General features: G+C 44.5%; 1 protein-coding gene across 2 annotated transcripts in view; it reads right to left on the reverse strand.

Annotated features, from left to right (window-relative positions):
- The window catches only part of ZFP30 (ZFP30 zinc finger protein), a 59,330-nt gene extending 51,210 nt beyond the window's left edge, over nucleotides 1–8,120 (reverse strand). Inside the window, exon 1 of one of the 2 annotated variants that reach the window (XM_081106679.1) lies at nucleotides 8,010–8,120. Coding sequence is in view for 1 of the 2 variants with exons in the window: in XM_081106678.1 (XP_080962804.1) it covers nucleotides 7,731–7,736 (6 nt within the window). In the remaining variant the exon portion in view is untranslated. Of the gene's footprint in view, nucleotides 1–7,730; nucleotides 7,879–8,009 lie in introns of those variants that run through there. The other variant, XM_081106678.1, reaches the window with a different exon arrangement.
- Nucleotides 8,121–22,339: the final 14,219 nt, after the last annotated feature.

Here is a 22,339-nt window from a genome sequence, read left to right on the forward strand (position 1 = left end):
TATAAAGCATTTCACTCCAAAGCTGAAGAATATACATTCTTCTCAAGTGCACATGGATCATTCACAAAGATAGAGCACATGTTAAGACACAAAACAAGTTTCTGTAAGTTCAAGAAGATTGAAATCATATAAAGCAACTTCTCAGATTTCACTGGTATGAAATTACAAATCAACTACAGTAAAAACACCCCAAAACATTCAAACATGTGGAGGCTAAATAGCATGTTATTAAACAATGAATGGGTAACCAGTGAGATCAAGAAAGATATCAAAAGCTTCCTGGAAACAAATGAAAATGAACACACAACAACCCAAAATCAATGGGACACAGCAAAAGCATTTGTGAGAGAGAAGTTCATAGCACTACAGGCCTATCTCAAGAAATATTAACAATCAACTATTTAACTCTACAACTTAAAGAACTAGAAAGAGAACAACAGGAAAAGCCCAGAATAAGTAGAAGGAAGGAAATAATAAAGATTAGAGCAGAAATAAATGACATTAGAGTCTAAAACACACACACACACACACACACACACACAATGAAACCAAGACCTGGATGATTGAAAGGATAATCAACATTGATGAACCTGTTAGCCCAGTGGTTCTCAACCTGTGGGTCGCGATCCCTTTGGGGGTCAAACGACCCTTTCACAGGAGTTGCCTAAGACCATCGGAAAACACATATATAATTACATATTGTTTTTGTGATTAATCACTATGCTTTAATTATGTTCAATTTGTAACAATGAAAATACATCCTAAATATCAGATATTTACATTACGATTCATAACAGTAGCAAAATTACAGTTATGAAGTAGCAATGAAAATAATTTTATGGTTGGGGGTCACCACAACACGAAGAACTGTATTAAAGGTCGCGGCATTAGGAAGGTTGAGAACCACTGTGTTAGCCAGACTCATCAAGAAACAAAAGAGAGGACCCAAATAAATAAAATCAGAAATGAAAGTGCAGAAGTAACCACTGACACCACAGAAATACAAAGGATTGTAAGAAAATACTATGAACAACTATATGCAAACAAGCTGGACAATGTGAATGAAATGGACAAATTCCTAGAAAAATACAAACTCCCAAAACTGAAGCCGGAAGAATCAGAAAACCTGGAGAGGCCAATAACAACTGATGAAATAGAAGTAGTAATCAAAAAACTCCCAGCAAACAAAAGCCCGGGTCCGGACAGCTTCACAGGGGAGTTTTAACAAGCATTCAAAGAAGAACTGACACCTATAGTCCTCAAATTATTTGAAAAACATAAGAGGAAGGAACACTTCCAAGCTCTTGTTATGAGGCCAGCATTATCCTAATTCCATAACCAGATAAAAAGAATTGGAATTAGAGGCCAATATTCCCTAATACATACTAAAATCCTCAATAAAATATTAGCAAAACAGATCCAGAAATATATTAAAAAGATCATCCACCATGACCAAGTGGGATTTTTTCCAGGGATGCAAGGCTCATACAATGTTTGCAAATCAATAAATGTGACACATCACATAAACAAATGGAAAGACAAAAATCACAGGATCATACCAATAGACGCAGAAAAAGCATTCGACAAAATCCAGCATCCGATTTTGATAAAAACTCAGCAAAATGGGAATAGAGGTAGCATATCACAACATGATAAATTCCATATATGATAAACCTATTGTGGATATCAGTCAATGGGCAAAAATTAAAACTACTTCCCCTAATAGGAACAAGACAGGGATGGCCGCTTTCACGATGTTTATTCAATACAATACTAGAAGTCCTAGCCACAGTGATCAGGCAAGTAGAAGAAACAAAAAGTATCCATATTGAAAAAAGAGGAAGTAAAACTCTCATTATTCACAAATGACATATGGTACAAATAAAACCCTAAAGACTCCCCCAAAAAACTACTAGATTTAGTAAATGAATTTGGCAATGCAGTAGGATACAAAATCAACACCGAAAAATCAATGGCTTTTTTATATACCAATAATGAGTGCTCAGAAAGAGAAACTAAACAATTTCATTTACCATTGCAACAAAAAAATTAAGATACTTAGGAATAAACTTAACCGAGGAGGCAAAGACTGTACTCTGAAACCTACAGGACATTGAGAAGAGAGAGAGAAGAAGACATAAACAGATGGAAGAACATACCGTGTTCATGGATTGGTAGAATCAACATCATTAAAATGTCCATACTACCCAAAGCAATCTATAAATTCAACGCACTTCCCATTAAAATACCAACGGCATATTTCACAGACCTAGAAAGAACTCTCCAAAAATTCATCTGGAATAAAAAAAGACCCCAAATAGCTGCAGCGATCCTGAGAAAGAAGAACAAAGTAGGAGGGATCTCAATACCAGATATCAAGCTGTATTACAAAGCCACTGTTCTCAAAACTGCCTGGTCCTGGCACAAGAACAGACATATACATCAATGGAATAGAATAGAGAACCCCGAAATTGACCCAAACCAATATGCTCAATTAATATTTGACAAAGGAGGCAAGAACATACAATGGAATCAAGACAATCTCTTTAATAAATGGTGTTGGGAAAATTGGGCAGATACATGCAAAAAAATGAAACTAGACCACCAACTCACATCATACACAAAAATAAAGTCAAATGGATAAAGGACTTAAATGTAAGACAGGAAACCATAAAAATACTAGAGGACTCCAAAGGCAACAAAATCTCAGACATATGCCGAAGCAATTTCTTCACTGATCCAGCTCCTAGGGCATTGGAAACTAAAGAGGAAATAAACAAATGGGACTACATCAAAATAAAAAGCTTTTGTACAGCAAAAGAAACCATCAACAAAACAACAAGAATCCCCCACTGCATGGGAGAGCATATTTGCTAATGTTATTTCTGATAAGGGTTTAATCTCCAACATTTATAGGGAACTCTAACAACTTAACAAAAGGAAGACAAACAATCCAATCAAAAAATGGGCAAAGGACCTATATAGGCACTTTTCAAAAGAGGACATTCAGAAAGCCAAGAGACATATGAAAACATGCTCAAAGTCACTATCATCCGAGAGATGCAAATCAAAACAACAATGAGGTACCATCTCACACCTGTCAGAATGGCTATCATCAACAAATCAACGAACGCCAAGGGCTGGAGAGGATGTGGAGAAAAAGGAACCCTCCTTCACTGCTAGTGGGAATGTAGACAGGTGCAGCCACTGTGGAAAACAGTATGGAGTTTCCTAAAAAAATTAAAAATGGAACTCCTGTTTGACCCAGTAATCCCAATATTAGGAATATATCCTATGAAATCAGAAACACCAATCAGAAAAGATGTATGCACCCCTATGTTCATAGCAGCACAATTTGTAATAGCTAAGATTTGGAAACAGCCTTAATGTCCATCAGCAGATGAGTAGATTAAAAAACTGTGGTACATCTACACAATGGAATACTACGCTGCAGTAAAAAAAAAAAAAAAAAGAAAGAAAGAAAAAAGAAAAAAAAAAGGAACTCCTTTTAAAAATATCTATATATATTATTGATTTTTTTACAGAGAGGAAGGGAGAGGGATAGAGAGATAGAAACATCAATGAGAAAGAAACATTGATCAGCTGCCTCCTGCACACCTCCTACTGGGGATGTGCCGGCAACCAAGGTACATGCCCTTGACCAGAATCGAACCTGGGACCCTCCCGTCCGCAGGCCGACACTCTATCTACTGAGCCAAACCGGTTAGGGCAAAGAAGGAACTCTTAACATTTGCTTCAGCATGCATGGACCTGGAGAGCATTATGCTAAGCAAAATAAGCCAGTTGGAGAAAGATCAGTATCACATGATCTCACTCATTTGTGGAATATAATGAAAAACATAAACTGATAACACAAATAGATCCAGAGACATAGAAGCATCAAACAGACCATCAAACTTCAGAGGGAAGGCAGGGGAGGGAGAAGGTAAAACATCAACCAAAGGACTTGTATGCATGCATATAAGCATAACCAGTGGACACAGACAGTAGCAGGGCGAGGGCATGTGCGGGGGTGGGGAGTGGGAGCAGCTGTGGAGAGGTCGATGGGGGGGAAAAAGAGATATACATAATACTTTAAACAATAAACAATTTAAATTAAAAAAAAACAACAACAACAACAACCTGGCACTGGTACAAGAACAGGCACATAGATCAATGGAACAGAACAGAGAACCCAGAAATCGACACAAACCATTACACTAAATTACTACTTGACAAAGCAGGCAAGAGCATACAATGGAGTCTAGACAGTCTCTTCAATAAACAGTGTTGGGAAAATTGGACAGATATATGCAAAAAATTAAACTAGACCACCAACTTACACCATATACAAGAATAAACTCAAAATGGATAAAAGGCTTAACTCTAAGTCAGGAAACCATAAAAATCTTGAAAGAAAACACAGGCAGCAAAATGTCAGATATCTCTTTTAGCAATATGTTTATGGATTCAGCCCCTAGGGCAAAGGAAACTAAGGAGAAAATAAACAAATGGAACTATATCAAAATAAAAAGCTTCTGCCCAGCAAAAGAAACCAGCAACAAAACAAAAAGGGTGCCTGGGCAGTGCATACCGTGAAACTGCTGTATGGGAGAACATACTTAGCAATGATACATTTGATAAAGGGTTAATATCCAAAATATATAAGGAACTCATACAACTTAACAAAAGGAATGAAGCATCCATCTTATATAAAAACTGCTGTTTGAAATTTTAACCCTGCTATTTCTGGCTTCTGTAAAAGCTTGCTGGCTTAAATAATAAGGAAAATAAGACTACTCCCATTTCAGAGAGGCCATTAAACCTTCCCCAGATGAAGTTATCGGTGCTGGCATCAGGCCAAGCCTTTGGTCAAGGTCTCAAAGCGCCAGCACATAGGGCCCTTTAAGAACTTGCAAAGGGAACTGGAAAAACCCCATATTGGGGAGACAAAGAGGGTAAAATAGTATAAATACAGGAAACTTCCTGTGTGATTTCACCCAGAATTTGAGCTGCAAAACTTATACTCTCTGGAGCATTTGGGATCTTTTGAGCCCAAACTCCCAGTACAGGTTGGCAGTTTGGGCTCAAATAAACTCATAAAATTCTCTACAGGTCTGGATGTTTTTGACATCAACAAAACAAAACAAACTTGTTAGGTTAGGTGGCTCAGGAGGCAGCACAGGAAATAAAGAGACTCGATCAGAAAAGGAAGAAAGGAAAGGTTTTATTCTGCGCCCCCGGGCGACCCACGACCCCAAAGACAGAGCCTGTGGATTTGCACCAACAGGGAGGGGGAGCTTTTTTTATACTGCAGTTGGGTGAGGGGCGGGGACATGAGCTGAGGTATTCAGCTCAGGAAGTTTCCGCCACAGGGGGTCGGCAGGGTATTCAGGAAGGAGTCAGTATCTATGTGGGGGTCATCAGGGAGAAGCCGGTATCTGTGTCTGGCACACTGATCTGTTAGAAATTCCAGGGAGGGTCCATTATCTCATCACACATCTGCATGTATCCGATCCTGAGCTCTCTCCGACCTAACAAAACTCATGCTATCAAACTTCTAGCCATATCCTGCTGGTATAAAAAAATTTCCACTTTATGAATTCCCTTGAAGGGAAAAAATCCCCACTCTAGAATGATTAAAGATATCTAAATCCTAAACTACTGTTGTAGTAATATATAGAAATGTTTAAAAATGCTTTAAAAATGTCTGAAAAATGTTAAGAAGGTTTTAAAATGTTTTCCTTGAAACTTAGTGTGATATTAAGGACACATTCCCCACTGCCCTGAAGTGTGTGTCCCTCATAGATAAGGATTTGAACTTCAGTAACTGACTCGGAGTGACTTGTCAAGATAACCATTTGAGTGAGTGCTGTACTCTCCCTAGATAACCACATGTAGCCCCTAGCCCTGTTTGAGATTAACATATGTGCATTGATGTAATAGGAATCCTGACCAGCCCGGCGCTCACCTGTAGAGACAGCCACAAAGGCACGTCCTCTTGTCAGCACCACTCCACACTCCTCTTCCTGCCAGACTACAGAAGGCCCAGTACCTCCCGATTGAGATGCAACCGAGCTCTGGGGTGAGGAACACCAGCCCTCTGCATCTGGACGGGATCCCAGACGGGGTCCGCCTTTAAGCCTGCACCCGCAGCATCAGGAATTGTGTAATAAAGCGCTGTGTGATTTGCAACTGCATATGTTTCATGTGGTGTAATTCCTCTGGCAGTTAATTGAATTATTTTGCATATGCTTAAAATTAAAGCTTCTGGTGTTTTCTGTCCTAGGCCTGCCCTTGGTCCTGCTTGCATAGAGTAGCCTCTTCGCTAACAACTGCTTGAATGTCCCACACCTGCAAGGTTAAAGTTTATCTCAAGGAACGCGTTAGATAAATGTTTACCCCACATCTTTTCCCAGGATCTACTTGGGACAACTACTCTTTAACAAATCACAGTTGAAAACAAAGGATGAACATTAACACCCAGAATGGGTATTTCTGTCATCAGAGTCCTTAGAAAAATATTACTTAGAGCAACTGAATGTACAGTACACAGTTAACTAAATATAGAAAGGCAGTAAGTGGACACTAGAAAAGGAAAGCCATTAATTAGGTCCCTACCAGTGACTAAGTAGAGAAATTTTAGGGCCCATATTAAAGAGAATATTCTTAAGCAAGATATTTCAAGGGAAGGAAATAAAAAAGCCCTGTGTCCTGATAATCAGTGCATTTCACGGAAACAACGAAGCAGCACATAATCAGACAGAACCTGACTTTTAGAGGCGCAGCAGCGACTCTTTCACTTCAAAAGGCCTTTTCTGGAGACCAGCAGGGCTGGGGACCAGATTTTCTTGACTCGGTCAAAACCCAACCTCTATGTCCCCTACCTGTGGTCAGCAAACTGCAGCTCTTGAGCCACATGTGGCTCTTTGGCCCCTTGAGTGTGGCTCTTCCTAAGCCTTAGGAGTACCCTAATTAAGTTAATAACAATGTACCTACCTATATAGTTTAAGTTTAAAAAATTTGGCTCTCAAAAGAAATTTCAATCGTTGTACTGTTGATATTTGGATCTGTTGACTAATGAGTTTGCTGACCACTAACGCCCTAGGGCCTAGGCCTAGACTAGTGATGGCGAACCTATGACACGCGTGTCAGAGGTGACACATGAACTCATTTTTTTGGTTGATTTTTCTTTGTTAAATGGCATTTAAATATATAAAATAAATATCAAAAATATAAATCTTTGTTTTACTATGGTTGCAAATATCAAAAAATTTCTATATGTGACACGGCACCAGAGCTAAGTTGGGGTTTTTCAAAATGCTGACACGCCGAGCTCAAAAGGTTTGCCATCACTGGCCTAGACCATCGTACCTGCAGGCACAAATGAAAACGAGAGGAAGATGGGAGAAGGCCCGGTTACCCGCGCGGGAGTGCGCAGCTCTCAGTAGACTCAGACACAACTGCCCTCCTCCCCACCCCGACCTCCAGCCCCCGCCCTTCACTATGGGGTTCCACCAGCCCTCTCCAGCCTTTTCCTACACCCGGGGCCTCGGTGGCTGAGGATTTATGGAGGTGCGCAGGGCCTCACTCGCGCTGCCAGCGTTGCAGGCTTCCTCACAAACCCCGCCAGCGCCCTCCGCGCCCCGAGCTCCCCGCCCTCTGGCTCTCAGGACTGCAGATCCTCGCTCGGGAGGAAGCGCACGGTGGCCTGAGGCTCCAGGACCCACCCCCATTTCGGCCGCTGAGACTTAACAGTCCGGCGCTGGTTTTCTTCAGAAAAGCTGCTACCGCACTCGCGCCTCGCCTGGTTCCGAGGAGCGCCGGGTCCTCAAGTCCGCGTCGCAGGATTTCGGAGGGTGCCTGCCTCGGTCCCGAGTGCACAGGGGCAAGTCCCCCAGCTCCTCCGGGACGGCTCCACGGGGCGAATGGGGAGGTCCAGGCGGGGCAGACCTAGCAGAGAAGCCGGGGGCGGAAGGGCTAGGGTGTGCAGTTCCTTTTATACCTGCCTGTAAAAATGACCCCGTGACGGACTGGCGCTACCGAGGATAATCCAAGCGTGCTCTCCTGTTGGAACTGAGTCAAAAATCAGAAAAGTTGTATATTCCAGTTTCTCCTCTGGTTTCTAGACTCTGCAACCCGCGAAGGCAGCGAGTATCGCCAGGCCCCAAAACGCAAGCACTGAGGCTCCTGGGAGTTGCCTTTTTTTTTTTTTTTTTTCCCTGCCCAGAGTGCGCAGGCGCTTTGGGGGTGGCGGGGGAGGGGTGCGAAACCAGAGATCTGGGGGCCCAGGAGGTTTTTGGGTCTCATCAGCTGAGGGCTTGGAGGACAAGGGTGGAGAGGAGGAGAAAGAGGACTGGGTATAATGAGGTTGGAGCCCAATCCCAGGTTGGGACCTGGTGTCCAGTCCAGATCTTGTAACTGTGACCCTGACAGCGATATCCCAGCGTTTCTAACCTGTACTTTGTGACCCTTGCTGAGATCTTGGTGTGGTCCCCTGTGTGCCTGAGTGTGTGATTGCAAACAGGGTTGTGTTTTCGTGGTTGTAGCTGTTTCCTGCTTGAGTATTTTCTGTTACCTTGTCCTGTGAATTGCTGTGCAGTCTTCTGCTTTATTTAATCTACTGTTGACTCGTAATGCAGTCTTCATTTTGGATATTGTGTTCTTCATTACTGACTGTTGTTGTTTTATAGTTATATATATGTAGATATAGGTATAGATATAGATATATAGATTGATTGATTTCAGAAAGGAAGGAAGAGGGAGAGATAGAAACATCAATGATGAGAGAGAATCATTGATTGGCTGCTTGCTGTATGCCCCCCACTGGTGGTCAAGCCCACAACCCCAGGCATGTGCCCTTGACCAGAATCAAACCAGGACCCTCCAATCCCTAGGCCAACGCTCTATCCACTGAGCAAACCAGCTAGAGCCCAGTCATTTCTTGGTTTAAAAAGTCTCTTAAAGCCAGGCCAGCGTGGCTCAGTGGTTTAGCATCCACCTATGAACCAGTTCATTACTGGTCAGGACACATGCCCCAGTTGCAGGCTTGATCCTGGTATGGGACATGCAGGAGGTAGCTGATCAATGATTCTCTCTCATCATTGATGTTTCTCTCTCTCTCCCTCTACATTCCTCTCTGAAATCAATAAAAAAATATTTTTAAAAAATAAAAATAAGTCTCTTGAAATTTAAACTTTGGGAAGGTTGTAAAAAAAAAAATAACCAAAATATTATAACATAAATTTTGTAAACCTGAGGAAGGAAAACACACTTTTATGGTAATAATTTTAAAAGACATCAGTTAAACTTAAAACAGTTTTTTTTTAAATTAAATCTTTATTGTTCAGATTATTACATTTGTTCCTCTTTTTTCTCCCCATAACTCCCCTCCTCCCAGTTCCCGCCCCACCCTCTGCCCTCACTCCCCACCCACTGTCCTCATCCATAGATGCACGATTTTTGTCCAGTCTCTTCCCGCATCTCCCACACCCCTTTCCCCCCCAAGAATAGTCAGTCCATTCCCTTTCTATGTCCCTGATTCTATTATGATCACCAGATTATTTATTCACTTGATTCTTAGATTCACTTGTTGATAGATGCATGTTTGTTGTTCATAATTTGTATCTTTACCTTTTTCTTCTTCTTCCTCTTCTTAAAGGATACCTTTCAGCATTTCATATAATACTAGTTTGGTGGTGATGAACTCCTTTAGCTTTTCCTTATCTCTGAAGCTCTTTATCTGACCTTCAATTCTGAATGATAGCTTTGCTGGATAAAGTAATCTTGGTTGTAGGTTCTTGCTATTCATCACTTTGAATATTTCTTGCCACTCCCTTCTGGCCTGCAAAGTTTCTGTTGAGAAATCAGCTGACAGTCGTATGGGTATTCCCTTGTAGGTAACTGAGTTTCTTTCTCTTGCTGCTTTTAAGATTCTCTCTTTGTCTTTTGCTCTTGGCATTTTAATGATGATGTGTCTTGGTGTGGTCCTCTTTGGATTCCTTGTGTTTGGGGTTCTCTGCACTTCCTGGACCTGTAAGTCTATTTCTTTCACCAGATGGGGGAAGTTTTCTGTCATTATTTCTCCAAATAGCTTTTCAATATCTTGCTCTCTCTCATTTTCTGGCACCCCTATAATTCTGATGTTGGTACGCTTGAAGCTGTCCCAGAGGCTCCTTACACTATCTTCATATTTTCAGATTCTTTTTTCATTTTGCTTTTCCGGTTGGGTGTTTTTTGCTTCTTTGCATTTCAAATCTTTGCCTTGATTCTTGCACTCCTCTGGTCTGCTGTTGGGAGTCTGTATAGTATTCGTTATTTCAGTCCGTGTATGCTTAATTTCTAGTTGGTTCTTTATCATAACATCTAGGGTCTCATTAGATTTCTTGAGGATCTCAATAACTTTATCGGCGGCTTCTAGACAGTTCTTGAGAGACCTTAAAAGTGTGGTTCTGAACTCAATATCCTCCATTGACAGTTTTGTCCTGTTTCTTTGTCTCCGCATTTTTTATGCTTTCTTGGTGCACCCCCTAGTGGTCTTTGTGCGCAGTCTTGTTGTAGTTAAGCCTTGATTGTTGTCAGCAATACCGGCGGTGATTTGACCTCCAGGCTAACTGGCTATGAGAGTCCTCTGTGTCTGCAGTGGGAGAGCTTCTGTGCTGGATCTCTAGGGCGGTGCTAATCTAGGGTTTGCCTGAGGCTATCCAGCAAATGGCTCTGCACAGGGCTTGGGCTGGGCGGGATCCTGGGGATCTACAGGGCGGCCGGAGCGAGCAGTTATGGCTGCTCTCAGTTCTGTCCCTAGGGGCTCTGACTCACAGAGTCCCAGCAACCGCTACAAAACTCAGAGAGAAAGCTGCCTTCGAGTTCCGACCAAAGCCAGACAGTCCCGCTTCTCCTGTTTGAGTCTGGATCGCTAGAGACTCGCCCGGATCTGGAGCTCAGAGTATGAAACTCCCTCCTGATTGAAAACAACAACCGTGCCCTCTGCTTCCAGCCCGCTCCGCGTGCACTCCACACCTTAGTATTTCACTTCAGCACTGCGCCTCCTCTGAGTCTGGGTATGATATTCTCTTTCCTCCTAGTTGTAGAATTTCCACTCAGCCAGCCTTCCTGTGGTTCTTGATGATGTCCGTTCCGTCTTTTAGTTGTTTTTTGAAGTGGTTGCTCGAGGCAGCAATCTCCAGCGTTAACCTATGCCGCCATCTTGGTTTCTCCTCATCTACTTCTCAAAACAGTTTTAATATTAAGTATTTTGTCCAGACTACAAGATTCTATTTAATTTATATTAGTATTTAATTTCTTTCTGTGACTAAAGGATTATATCCTAGTAATGTCATTTGGAGGCAGAAAATGCACCCCATATAATATACAGATGAACACAAATCACATAAAGACTCTCTCTTTCTCTCTCTCTCTCTCTCTCTCTCTCTCTCTCTCTCTCTCTCTATATATATATATATATATATATATATAATATACACTAAATTGTATCAGGTCAATTCAATTTTTTTAAAATATATTTTATTGATTTTTTACAGAGAGGAAGGGAGAGGGATAGAGAGTTAGAAAAATCAATGAGAGAGAAACATTGGTCAGCTGCCTCCTGCACATCCCCCATTGGGGATATGCCGGCAACCAAGGTACATGCCCTTGACCAGAATCAAACCTGGGACCCCTTAATCCCTAGGCCAATGCTCTATCCACTGAGCCAAACCAGTCAGGGCAGCTGCTCTTTTTTTTAGAAGAGGAAAGATATGATTCCTCTGAGTCATTCAGGGTTAATTAGTAGCCCATCTTTAGATATTAAATTACCAAAGTTTTTTTACCTGGGGTAAACAGAATAAGAGCATATTCTTTGATATCCATGTCTCTTTATAACTAGCTGTTGTAACAGGTATATTGTGTTCTTTCGGGAATCTAATAATTTTCTAGAGTATAAAACTAAATCATTCACATATTGGATTAGAGTGGAATTTCTAGAAAATTTAACATCAGTTAATTCAGCTTTTAATTCTAAAACAATAGGTAGGATTCTCTGTATATTCCTGATACATTACTGCCCAAGTAAACTTGTAATCTTGTCAGCTGAAAGCAAAGAGGTATTGACTGTCCTTTTTTCTTTCCACTTCTTTTTTTTAATATATTTTTTATTGATTAAGATATTACATATGTGTCCTTATCCCCACGTTACCCCCTACCCCCCCCCCCGCTCATACCCTCACCCCCACCACCCCGTTGTCCGTGTAAATTGGTTAGGCCTATATGCTTACATATAAGTCCTTTGGTTGATCTCTCCCCCTTACCCCCACCCTCCCCTACCTTCCCTCCAAGGCCCAACAGTCCAATCAATGCCTCTCTGTCTCTGGATCAGTCCTTGTTCATCAGTTTATGATGTTCATTATATTCCACAAATGAGTGAGATCATGTGGTATTTATCCTTCTCTGACTGGCTTATTTCACTTAGCATAATGCTCTCCAGTTCCATCCATGCTGTCGCAAATGGTAAGAATTCCTTCTTTTTTACAGCAGCGTAGTATTCCACTGTGTAGATGTGCCACAGTTTTCTAATCCATTCATCTATGGATGGGCACTTAGGCTGTTTCCAAATCTTAGCTATGGTAAATTGTGCTGCTATGAACATAGGGATGCATATATCCTTTCTGATTGGTGTTTCTGTTTTCTGGGATATATTCCTAGAAGTAGGATCACTAGGTCAAATGGGAGTTCCATTTTTAACTTTTTGAGGAAACTCCATACTATCTTCCATAGTGGCTGCACCAGTGTGCATTCCCACAAGCAGTGCAGGAGAGTTCCTTTTTCTCTGCATCCTCTCCAGCACTTGTCATTTGTTGATTTGTTGATGATAGCCATTCTGACAGGTGTGAGATGGTACCTCATTGTTGTTTTCGTTTGCATCTCTCAGATGATTAGTGACTTTGAGCATGTTTTCGTATGTCTCTTGGCTTTCTGAATGTCCTCTTTTGAAAGGTGTCTATTTAGGTCCTTTGCCCATTTTTTGATTGAATTGTTTATCTTCCTTTTATTAAGTTGTAAGAGTTCCCTATAAATGTTGGAGATTAAACCCTTATCAGAAATAACATTAGCAAATATGTTCTCCCATGCAGTAGGGGGTTCTTGTTGTTTTGTTGATGGTTTCTTTTGCTGTACAAAAGCTTTTTATTTTGATGTAGTCCCATTTGTTTATTTTCTCTTTAGTTTCCAATGCCCAAAGAGCTGGATCAGTGAAGAAATTGCTTCGGCATATGTCTGAGATTTTGTTGCCTTTGGAGTCCTCTAGTATTTTTATGGTTTCCTGTCTTACATTTAAGTCCTTTATCCATTTTGACTTTATTTTTGTGTATGGTGTAAGTTGGTGGTCTAGTTTCATTTTTTTGCATGTATCTGTCCAATTTTCCCAACACCATTTATTAAAGAGATTGTCTTGATTCCATTGTATGTTCTTGCCTCCTTTGTCAAATATTAATTGAGCATATTGGTTTGGGTCAATTTCGGGGTTCTCTATTCTATTCCATTGATGTATAGGTCTGTTCTTGTGCCAGGACCAGGCAGTTTTGAGAACAGTGGCTTTGTAATATAGCTTGATATCTGGTATTGAGATCCTTCCTACTTCGTTCTTCTTTCTCAGGATCGCTGCAGCTCTTCGGGGTCTTTTTTTATTCCAGATGAATTTTTGGAGAGTTCTTTCTAGGTCTGTGAAATATGCCGTTGGTATTTTAATGGGAAGTGCGTTGAATTTATAGATTGCTTTGGATAGTATGGACATTTTAATGATGTTGATTCTACCAATCCATGAACATGGTATGTTCTTCCATCTATTTATGTCTTCTTCTATCTCTTTTTTCAACATCCTGTAGTTTTCAGCATATAGGTCTTTTACCTCTTTAGTTAAGTTTATTCCTAGATATCTTAATTTTTTCTGTGCAATGGTAAATGGGATTGTTTTTTTAATCTCTCTTTCTGTAAGTTCATTGTTGGTGTATAAAAAGGCCATTGATTTCTTGGCATTAATGTTGTATCCTGCTACATTGCCGAATTCATTTATTAATCCTAGTAGTTTTTTGATGGAGTCTTTAGGGTTTTCTATGTACAGTATCATGTCATCTGCGAATAGGGACAATTTCACTTCCTCTTTTTTTTCTTCTTTTTTTTTTAATAATTTTTATTTCTTGAAGCATTATAAAGAGTATTACATATGTCTCCTTCCCCCCCGCTTGACATTCCCCCAGCCTCCCCTGCCCCCTAGTGTCTTGTGTCCATTGGTTATTCTTATATGCATGCATATAAGTCCTTCAGTTGATCTCTTAACCGCCCACAAACCCAGGCTTCCCACTGTAGTTTGACAGTCTGTTCAATGCTGCTCTGCCTCTGCATCTACCCCTGTTCATCAGTCTATACTGGTCCCCATTATCTGTCCCAACCTCACTGGGGCCGTCCTGACCTAACCGGGTCTATCCCTACCTCACCTGGGCTGTTTCAACCTCACTGGGGCAGATTTGGCTTCACCGGGGCCGTCCCAACCTCACCAGGACCGTCCCCACCTCACCGGGGCCATCTAGACCTCACAGGTGCTGTCTCAACCTCACCGGGGCCATTCTGACCTTACCGAAGGCATTTCAGCCTCACCGGGGCTGCTGCAACCTCACCCGGGGCGTCCCGACCTCCCCAGGGCCGTCACGGCCTCACCGAGGCCATCCCGACCTCACTGGGGCCGTTTCAACCTCCCCGGGGCCGTTTCAACCTCCCCGGGGCTGTTTTGGCCTCACCGGGGCTGTCCCAGCCTCACCAGGGCCGTTTCAACCTCACCGGGGCCATCCTGACCTCACCGGGGCTGTTTCAACCTCACTAGGGCCATACTTACCTCACCAGGGCCGTCCCAACCTAACTGGGGCCATCCCGACCTCACTGGGGTCATTTCGGCCTCACCGGGGCTTTCACGGCCTCACCGGGGCCATCCCAACCTCACTGGCGCAGTCTCGACCTCACCAGGGTCGTCTCGACCTCACTGAGGCCGTTTTGTCCTCACTGGGGCCATCACAACCTCACCAGGGCCATCCTGACCTCACTGGCGCTGTTTCAACCTCACTGGGGCCGTCTCGACCTCACCGGGGCCATCTCGACCTCACCGGGGCCATCCAACCTCACCGGGGCCGTTTCAGCCTCACCTGTGCAGTCTAGACCTCAACAGAGCCATTCTGACCTCACTGGGGCTGTCCTGACCTTACAGGGGCCATTTCAACCTCACCGGGGCCGTCCCGACCTCACTGGGGCTGTCTTGACCTCACTGGGGTCATTTCAGCCTCACCGGGGCCATCTCGACCTCACCGGGGCCGTCTGACCTCACCAGGGCCGTCCTGACCTTGCCCAGGCTGTCCCGACCTCACTGCGGCCGTTTCAACCACACCAGGGCCGTCCCAACCTCACCGGGGCCATTCCGGCCTCACTGGGGCAACATGAAGTTTGGCACTCTGTCCCCTGCCGGGCTGCTCCCGCCAAACAAAATCTCCAGGAGTTCCTGGTGGCTGAACATCCGGCATGCTTGTTCGGACTTCGCCCTCCACCAAGTGCACAGACTACCCGTCTGCCATCCCACAGCGTCCCACGTGAGACTGGAACCAGTGGACATGCTTGTATGCCTGCTGGTACAACGGTTCCACATCACCGGCCAGGCCGGGCCCAGCCCCAGCCTCCCTCAAACTCGACTCCGCCCCCCCGAACACATCTCTCCCATATGCGAGGAGCCGAAATCTGCAGCCTGCTGGGTTGGGCTCTGTACTTGGTGCCTCTGCACATCCTACTCAGTCTCAATGCTCTTCTTTCTATGCGAGGAGCTGAAATCTGTAGTTCGTTGGGTTGGGCTCTGTACTTGGTGTCTCTGCACATCCTACTCAGTCTCAATGCTCTTCTTTCTTTCCTTCCAGTTGTAGAGCTTCCACTGGGCCAGCTTTCCCATGGTTCCGTATGATAGCTGTTTGTCCTATAGTTGGTAGTTTCGATGTTGTTGTGGGAGGCAGCATGCACAGGTCTGTACCTTATGCTGATATCTTGGTTCTCCTGGGTCTGTTCTTGAGTGTGTCTCCCATGAGTGTGAGGAGTTGAAGTCTGCAGTTTGTTGGGTTAGGCTGAAAAAGCACAGGTGGGTCTTATTGTGCCACTGGCACAGCTTGGATGGGGATGTAAATTGAGTAGGACAGGGTCTCAGGGAGTCACAGGGCGGAGCAAATAGCAATGGCGTCTCCGAGGCTCCTCGCCTCTCTGGGACTCTGGGACTTCGCGCCCCCTAGTGCCAGCGAGCAGCTGTGCACCAGAGCCTCCCTTGCTTTCCGACTGCTGCAAGGCTGTGCTGCCTCTCCCCGTAGGGTCTGGTGCCTCATGATCCCCCCTGAACCAGCTCAGTGGATTCGAGAGCTTGTAAAAGCACAGGCGTTTCCTCTTGTGCCTCTGGCACAGCTTGGATGGTATGTAAATTGAGTAGGGTGGGGTCTCAGGGAGTCGCCAGGGAGGAGCAAATAGCAATGGCGGCGTCTCTGCAGCTCCTCTCCTCTCTGGGACTCCGGGACTTCGTGTCCCCCCAGTGCCAGAGAGGAGCTATGCGCCAGAGCCTCCCTTGCTTTCCGACCACTGCAAGGCCGTGCCGCCTCTCCCCGTGGGGCCTGGGGCTTCAGAGACCTGCCCCGAGCAAGCCCAGAGGATTCGAGAGTTTGTAACCCCTTCCGATTGAAAAAAAAACTGCACATCCAGTTGCAGCCTGCTTGGCACGCGACTCTGTACCTCTGTTTTTGGCACCTCTGTAGCTCCTACTCAGTCTCACTGCGCTTCTTTCTTTCCTTCCAGTTGTAGAACTTCCACTGGGCCAACGTTCCCATGGTTCTGAATGGTGGTTGTTTGTCTTATAGTTGGTAGTTTCAATGATGTTGTGTGAGGCAGCACGCACAGGTCTACACCCTATGCCGCCATCTTGGTTCTCTCTCTTCTTCTTTACCAATTTGGATACCTTTTATTTCTTCTTCTTGTCTGATTGCATTGGCTAGCACTTCCAGTACTATGTTGAATAGGAGTGGTGAAAGGGGACATCCTGTCTTGTTCCTGTTGTTAAGGGAAATGGTTTTAATTTTTGCCCATTGAGTATGATGTTGGCTGTAGGTTTTTCATATAAGGCTCTTATTATGTTGAGGTATGATCCTTCTATTCCCACTTTGCTGAGCTTTATTATCAGAAAAGGGTGTTGGATTTTATCCAATGCCTTTTCTGCATCAATTGATATGATTATGTGATTTTTGTCTCTCAATTTGTTTATATGGTGTATCACATTTATTGATTTGCGGATATTGTACCAGCCTTGCATCCCTGGAATAAATCCCACTTGGTCATGGTGTATGATCTTTCTAATGTAATGCTGGATTCTGTTTGCTAGAATGTTGTTGAGGATTTTAGCATCTATGTTCATCAGGGATATTGGCCTGAAATTCTCTTTCTTTGTGGTGTCTTTATCTGGTTTTGGGATTAGGGTAATGCTGGCTTGATAGAAAGAGCTTAGAAGTGTGCTTTCCTCTTGATCTTTTTGGAATAGTTTGAGAAGGATTGGTTTTAGTTCTTCTTTGAATGTTTGGTAAAACTCCCCAGTGAAGCCCTCTGGTCCAGGACTTTTGTTTGCTGGAAGTATTTTGATTCCTGTTTCAATTTCATCAGTAGTTATTGGCCTTTTCAGGTTTGTTGATTCTTCCTGGTTGAGTTTTGGAAGCTTGTATTTTTCTAGGAATGTGTCCATTTCATCGAGGTTGTCCATTTTGTTGGAGTAGAGGTGTTCGTAGTATTTTTTTAACGATACTTTGTATATTAGTGGGATCAGTTGTTACTTCACCTCTTTCATTTCTGATTTTATTTATTTGGGTTCTCTCTCTTTGTTTCTTGGTGAGTCTGGCTAGAGGTTCATCAATCTTGTTTATCCTTTCAAAGAACCAGCTCTTGGTTTCATTGATCTTTTGTATTGTTTTTTTGGTCTCTATATCATTTATTTCTGCTCTAATCTTTATTATCTCCTTCCTTCTGGCTACTGTGGGCTTTTCCTGTTGCTCTCTTTCTAATTCTTTAAGTTTCAGGGTCAGGTAATTTATTACCATTTTTTCTTGTTTTTTGAGGTAGGTTTGTAGAGCTATGAACTTCCTTCTCAGGACTGCTTTCATTGTGTCCCATAGATTTTGGATTGTTGTGTTTTCATTGTCATTTGTTTCCAGGATGCTTTTTATTTCTTCTTTGATCTTTTTGGTAACCCAATCATTGTTTAATAGCATGCTATTTAGCGTCCAAGTGTTTGATTTTTTCCCATTGTTTTTTATTGTAGTTGATTTCTAGTTTTATGCCACTGTGATCTGAGAAGATGCTTGTTATGATTTCTATCCTCTTGAATTTGAAGAGACTTTGCCTATGTCCTAATATGTGGTCTATCTTTGAAAATGTTCCATGTGCACTGGAGAAGAATGTATATTCTGTTGCTTTGGGGTGAAATATTCTGAAGATGTCAATTAAGCCCATCTTATCTAGTGAATCATTTAGGATTGCTGTTTCCTTACTGATTTTTTTGTTTAGAGGATTTATCTAGTGATGTCAGTGGGGTATCAAGGTCCCCCACTATGACTGTATTGCTATCAATCTCTCCCTTGATATCTTCTAGAAGTTGTTTTATGTATTTGGGGGCTCCTATATTGGGTGCATATATATTTACCAGAGTTATATCTTCTTGTTGGATTGCTCCCTTTAGTATTATGTAGCGGACTTCCTTATCTCTTGTTATGGTCTTTACTTTGAGGTCTATTTTGTCAGATATAAGTATCGCAACCCCAGCTTTTTTCTCATTTCCATTTGCCTGAAAAAATTTTTTCCATCCCTTCACTATCAGTCTGTGTGAATCCTTTGTTCTCAGGTGGGTTTCTTGTAGACAGCAGATATATGGGTCGTGTTTTCTTATCCATTCAGCTACCCTATATTTTTTTGATTGGGGCATTTAATCCATTTACGTTTAATGTTATTATTGGTAAGTACTTGTTTGTCGTCACTTTTATTCTTAATGTTTGTGTGTCTTCTTGCCTTTCTGTTTCTTCTTTTTACAGCAGTCCCTTTAGCATTTCTTGCATTGCTGGTTCAGTGATAATAAACTCTCTTAGTCCTTTTTTGTCTGTGAAGCTCCTGATTCCACCTTAAATTTTGAATGATAGCCTTGCTGGGTATAGTATTCTGGGATTCAGTCCCTTGGTTTGCATCACTTTGTATATTTCATTCCATTCCCTTCTAGCCTGGTGTGTTTCTGTTGAGAAATCCATTGATATTCTAATGAGAGATCCCTTGTATGTAACTTTCTGTCTCTCTCTGGCAGCTTTTAAGGTTCGTACTTTGTCGTTGATGTTTGCCAATTTAATTATGATGTTTCTTGGTGTTGGTCTTTTTGGGTTCATCTTGTTTGGGACTCTCTGTGCTTCTTGGATTTGCATGGTTCTTTTCTTGCCAATATCGGGGAAGTTTTCTGTCATTATTTCTCCGAACAGGTTTTGTATTCCTTGCTTCTCTTCCTCTCCTTCTGGTACCCCTATTATGTGGATGCTGTTTCATTTCATGTTGTCTCAAAGCTCCCTTAGGCTCTGCTTTTGCTTTTTAATTTTTCTTTCCAGTTGTTGCTGTGTTTGTGTGTATTTTCCTACCTTGTCTTCTAGCTCTCTTATGCGGTCCTCAGCCTCTTCTAGTCTATTGTTCAAGCCTTCCTTTGTGTTCTTTATTGCAGCTATGTCGTTCTTCATTTCCTCTCGGTTCCTTTTCATATTGGTGATGTTCTCATTCAGCTCCTTATAATTCTCATTGAGTTGTGTGTATTTGTCATTGAGTTGCGTGTATTTGTCATCCAGCCATTTGAGCATTCTTATGACCATTACTCTGAATTCTGTCTCTGAGAAGTTACTTGCCTCGGTTTCATTTAACTCCCTCTCTGGTGATTCCTCTTTTTCTTTCCTTTGGGGGTTGCTTTTTTGTCTCCCCATGTTTTGCTCTAACGTTTTAATTGTTTCTGTGTCCTAGATCTGACTATTTTTGCTACCCCGGTTCTTTTGAGGAGGGCGCTGCTTGTGTGATTTCTTGGATCTCCTGAGTTTGGTAGTCTAGCTTAGCTCCCTACTTAAGCTGTTTGGGTTTTCTTGATGTAGGCCTGCGAGCTGGTAAGGTGTAACCACGGTGTTCAGATGTCAGCAGCTGGGGAGGGATATGTTCCAATTTTTGCTGCCTTGCGTACTTGGCTAAAATCACCTGTGCCCAGCAGGGGCTCTCAGAGGTACCCAGGAGCTGTCTGTCAGGGTGGTAGGTCTCAGGAGGCCTGCACACTGGCACAACTGTGGTGTCCAGGGTTCTGTAGCTGTAGAGTGGGAAGACTCAGTTTTTGCTGCTGGGCTTGTGGTTGGATACCCACGCTCCCAGTGGTAGCTCACAGGGGCACCCATGGTGTGCTTGCCAGTGTGGCACCCTGGCACACTCTGAAGGGCGCTGTTGAAGCCAAGCAATCAAGGTGTCTGTGGGCAGGTATCCAGGATGAGGGTATTCAGAATTTCTATTGTTGGGACAGTGCAATCTTGATAGGATAAGAACACGCCTGTGGCCCGGTGGGCTCAGGAGGCCTGAGCACTGAAAAAACACGACTATAGTATCCAGAGTTCTGCAGCTGTAGAGTGGGAAGACTCAGTTTTTGCTGCTGTGCCTGTGGATGGATACACAGGCTCCCAGTGGCAGCTCACAGGGGTACCCGTGGTGCATTTGCAGCATGGATCTCCTATTTATGCTGAGGGGCCCTGGGGTTGAAGTTGTGCGACAGCGTCTATTGGCAGTTATTCAGGAGAGTGAATTCAGAATTTCTCCAATGGGGCAGTGCGCCACTGTCTGTACATTCGCACCGAGTGGAGGGCTCGCAGCGGCTCCCAGGGACTGCCTGTGAGGTGGTGGTCTCCAGATGCCTGTCAGCTGGAGACTGCGGCTCTGGCGGTGCAGGCAAAGCTCTGATGCACCTTAAAGGACCCTGGCATTGAAATTGTGAGACTGTGTCTATTGGCAGTTATTCAGGAGAGAATTTCTCCTGTGGGGCAGTACACCCCATCTGCACAGTATTGCACTCAGCGGGAGCCTGCATTGGCCTCCAGGGGCTGCCTGTGGGGTGGTGGGCTCCAGAAGTTTGCACACTGGAAACTGTTGTGCCCAGATTTCAAAGTTCCCAAGACCTCCAGGGAGCCAGTCAGTCCGATGCAAAAGCAAAGAGTCATTTATTTCAAACCTAGGTTTGGCTCCCCTGCCACACTCACCGATGCAACGGTAAGCTCCAGTGGCCAAGAGAGAGAGAGGCCTGATGGGACAGGGGATTTTAAAGGGGGGTGGAGTGAGGGCAGGAGAGGGGACTGTGGGCCCCGCTGATTGGCCAGGCGCGGGTCGGTACAGGATGTGGTCATAGTGATGGCGTGCACTTCCCTTGATTATTATTGGTTAGTCCAGAGAAATCCTGGGTGTGGCTAGCAGCGGCTTCTTCCTGTGAGGAAGCACATGGCACCGTCCCAAAATGGAGGACTCAAGGCAAGATGGAGAGCGCACATGGCTCTGTCCCAAGATGGAGGACCCAAGGCAAGATGGAGAGCGCAGTCCTTGTCCGGCTCCTGCTGCTGCCGCTCGAACTCGCCACAAGGCAGGATGGCCCTCCCTCACATCACCTGCAGCTGGCCTGCGGGCAGACTGGGACTCCAGCACGTCTGGGCGGGACAGGCCCAGCAAACGGGGTGCGGCCGGTGGAGTGGCCCAGCTCTGGAGGAGCGGCATCCACTCAGAGCAGGCCCAGCCCATGGGGCCGGTGCACTGCAGCATGGCGGCCTCCCTGAGCTAGTGCACGCGCCCCACTCCGCTGCCGCCGCTGCTGCACTGGGCCCGGTCCGGGGGGCAGCTGGCGGGTGGCAGCCTGCGCCGGGCTCCCGCCGTGGGCCGGGGAGCCAATGTCCCCCCCCATGGGGCCCGGCGGTCGGCCCACGCAGGCCCCGGTCCCCCCGACCGGGCCCCAAGGGCCGCATGGACCCCCGGCCCCAGCGCGGGCAAGCGGGGAGCCGCCCACGGGGGAAGGGAGGAAAGAGCCAGGCGGTGAGGCCTTCCACTCCCATGACCTCCCCCGTGGTCGGTCGCCGCCCTGCCCCACCCCTCGGCCCGCCGCCCGCCACCACGCAGCGGGTCGGGACACTCGGACCCGCTCTGGGGAGGCCAGGCCCTATGGCGGGCGGGGAGGGATTTCAGAGCCCAGTGGCCAGACTCCTCCTCC

This window comes from Myotis nattereri (assembly GCF_964212035.1).
Source record: "Myotis nattereri genome assembly, chromosome: 15".
Lineage (NCBI taxonomy): Eukaryota > Metazoa > Chordata > Mammalia > Chiroptera > Vespertilionidae > Myotis > Myotis nattereri.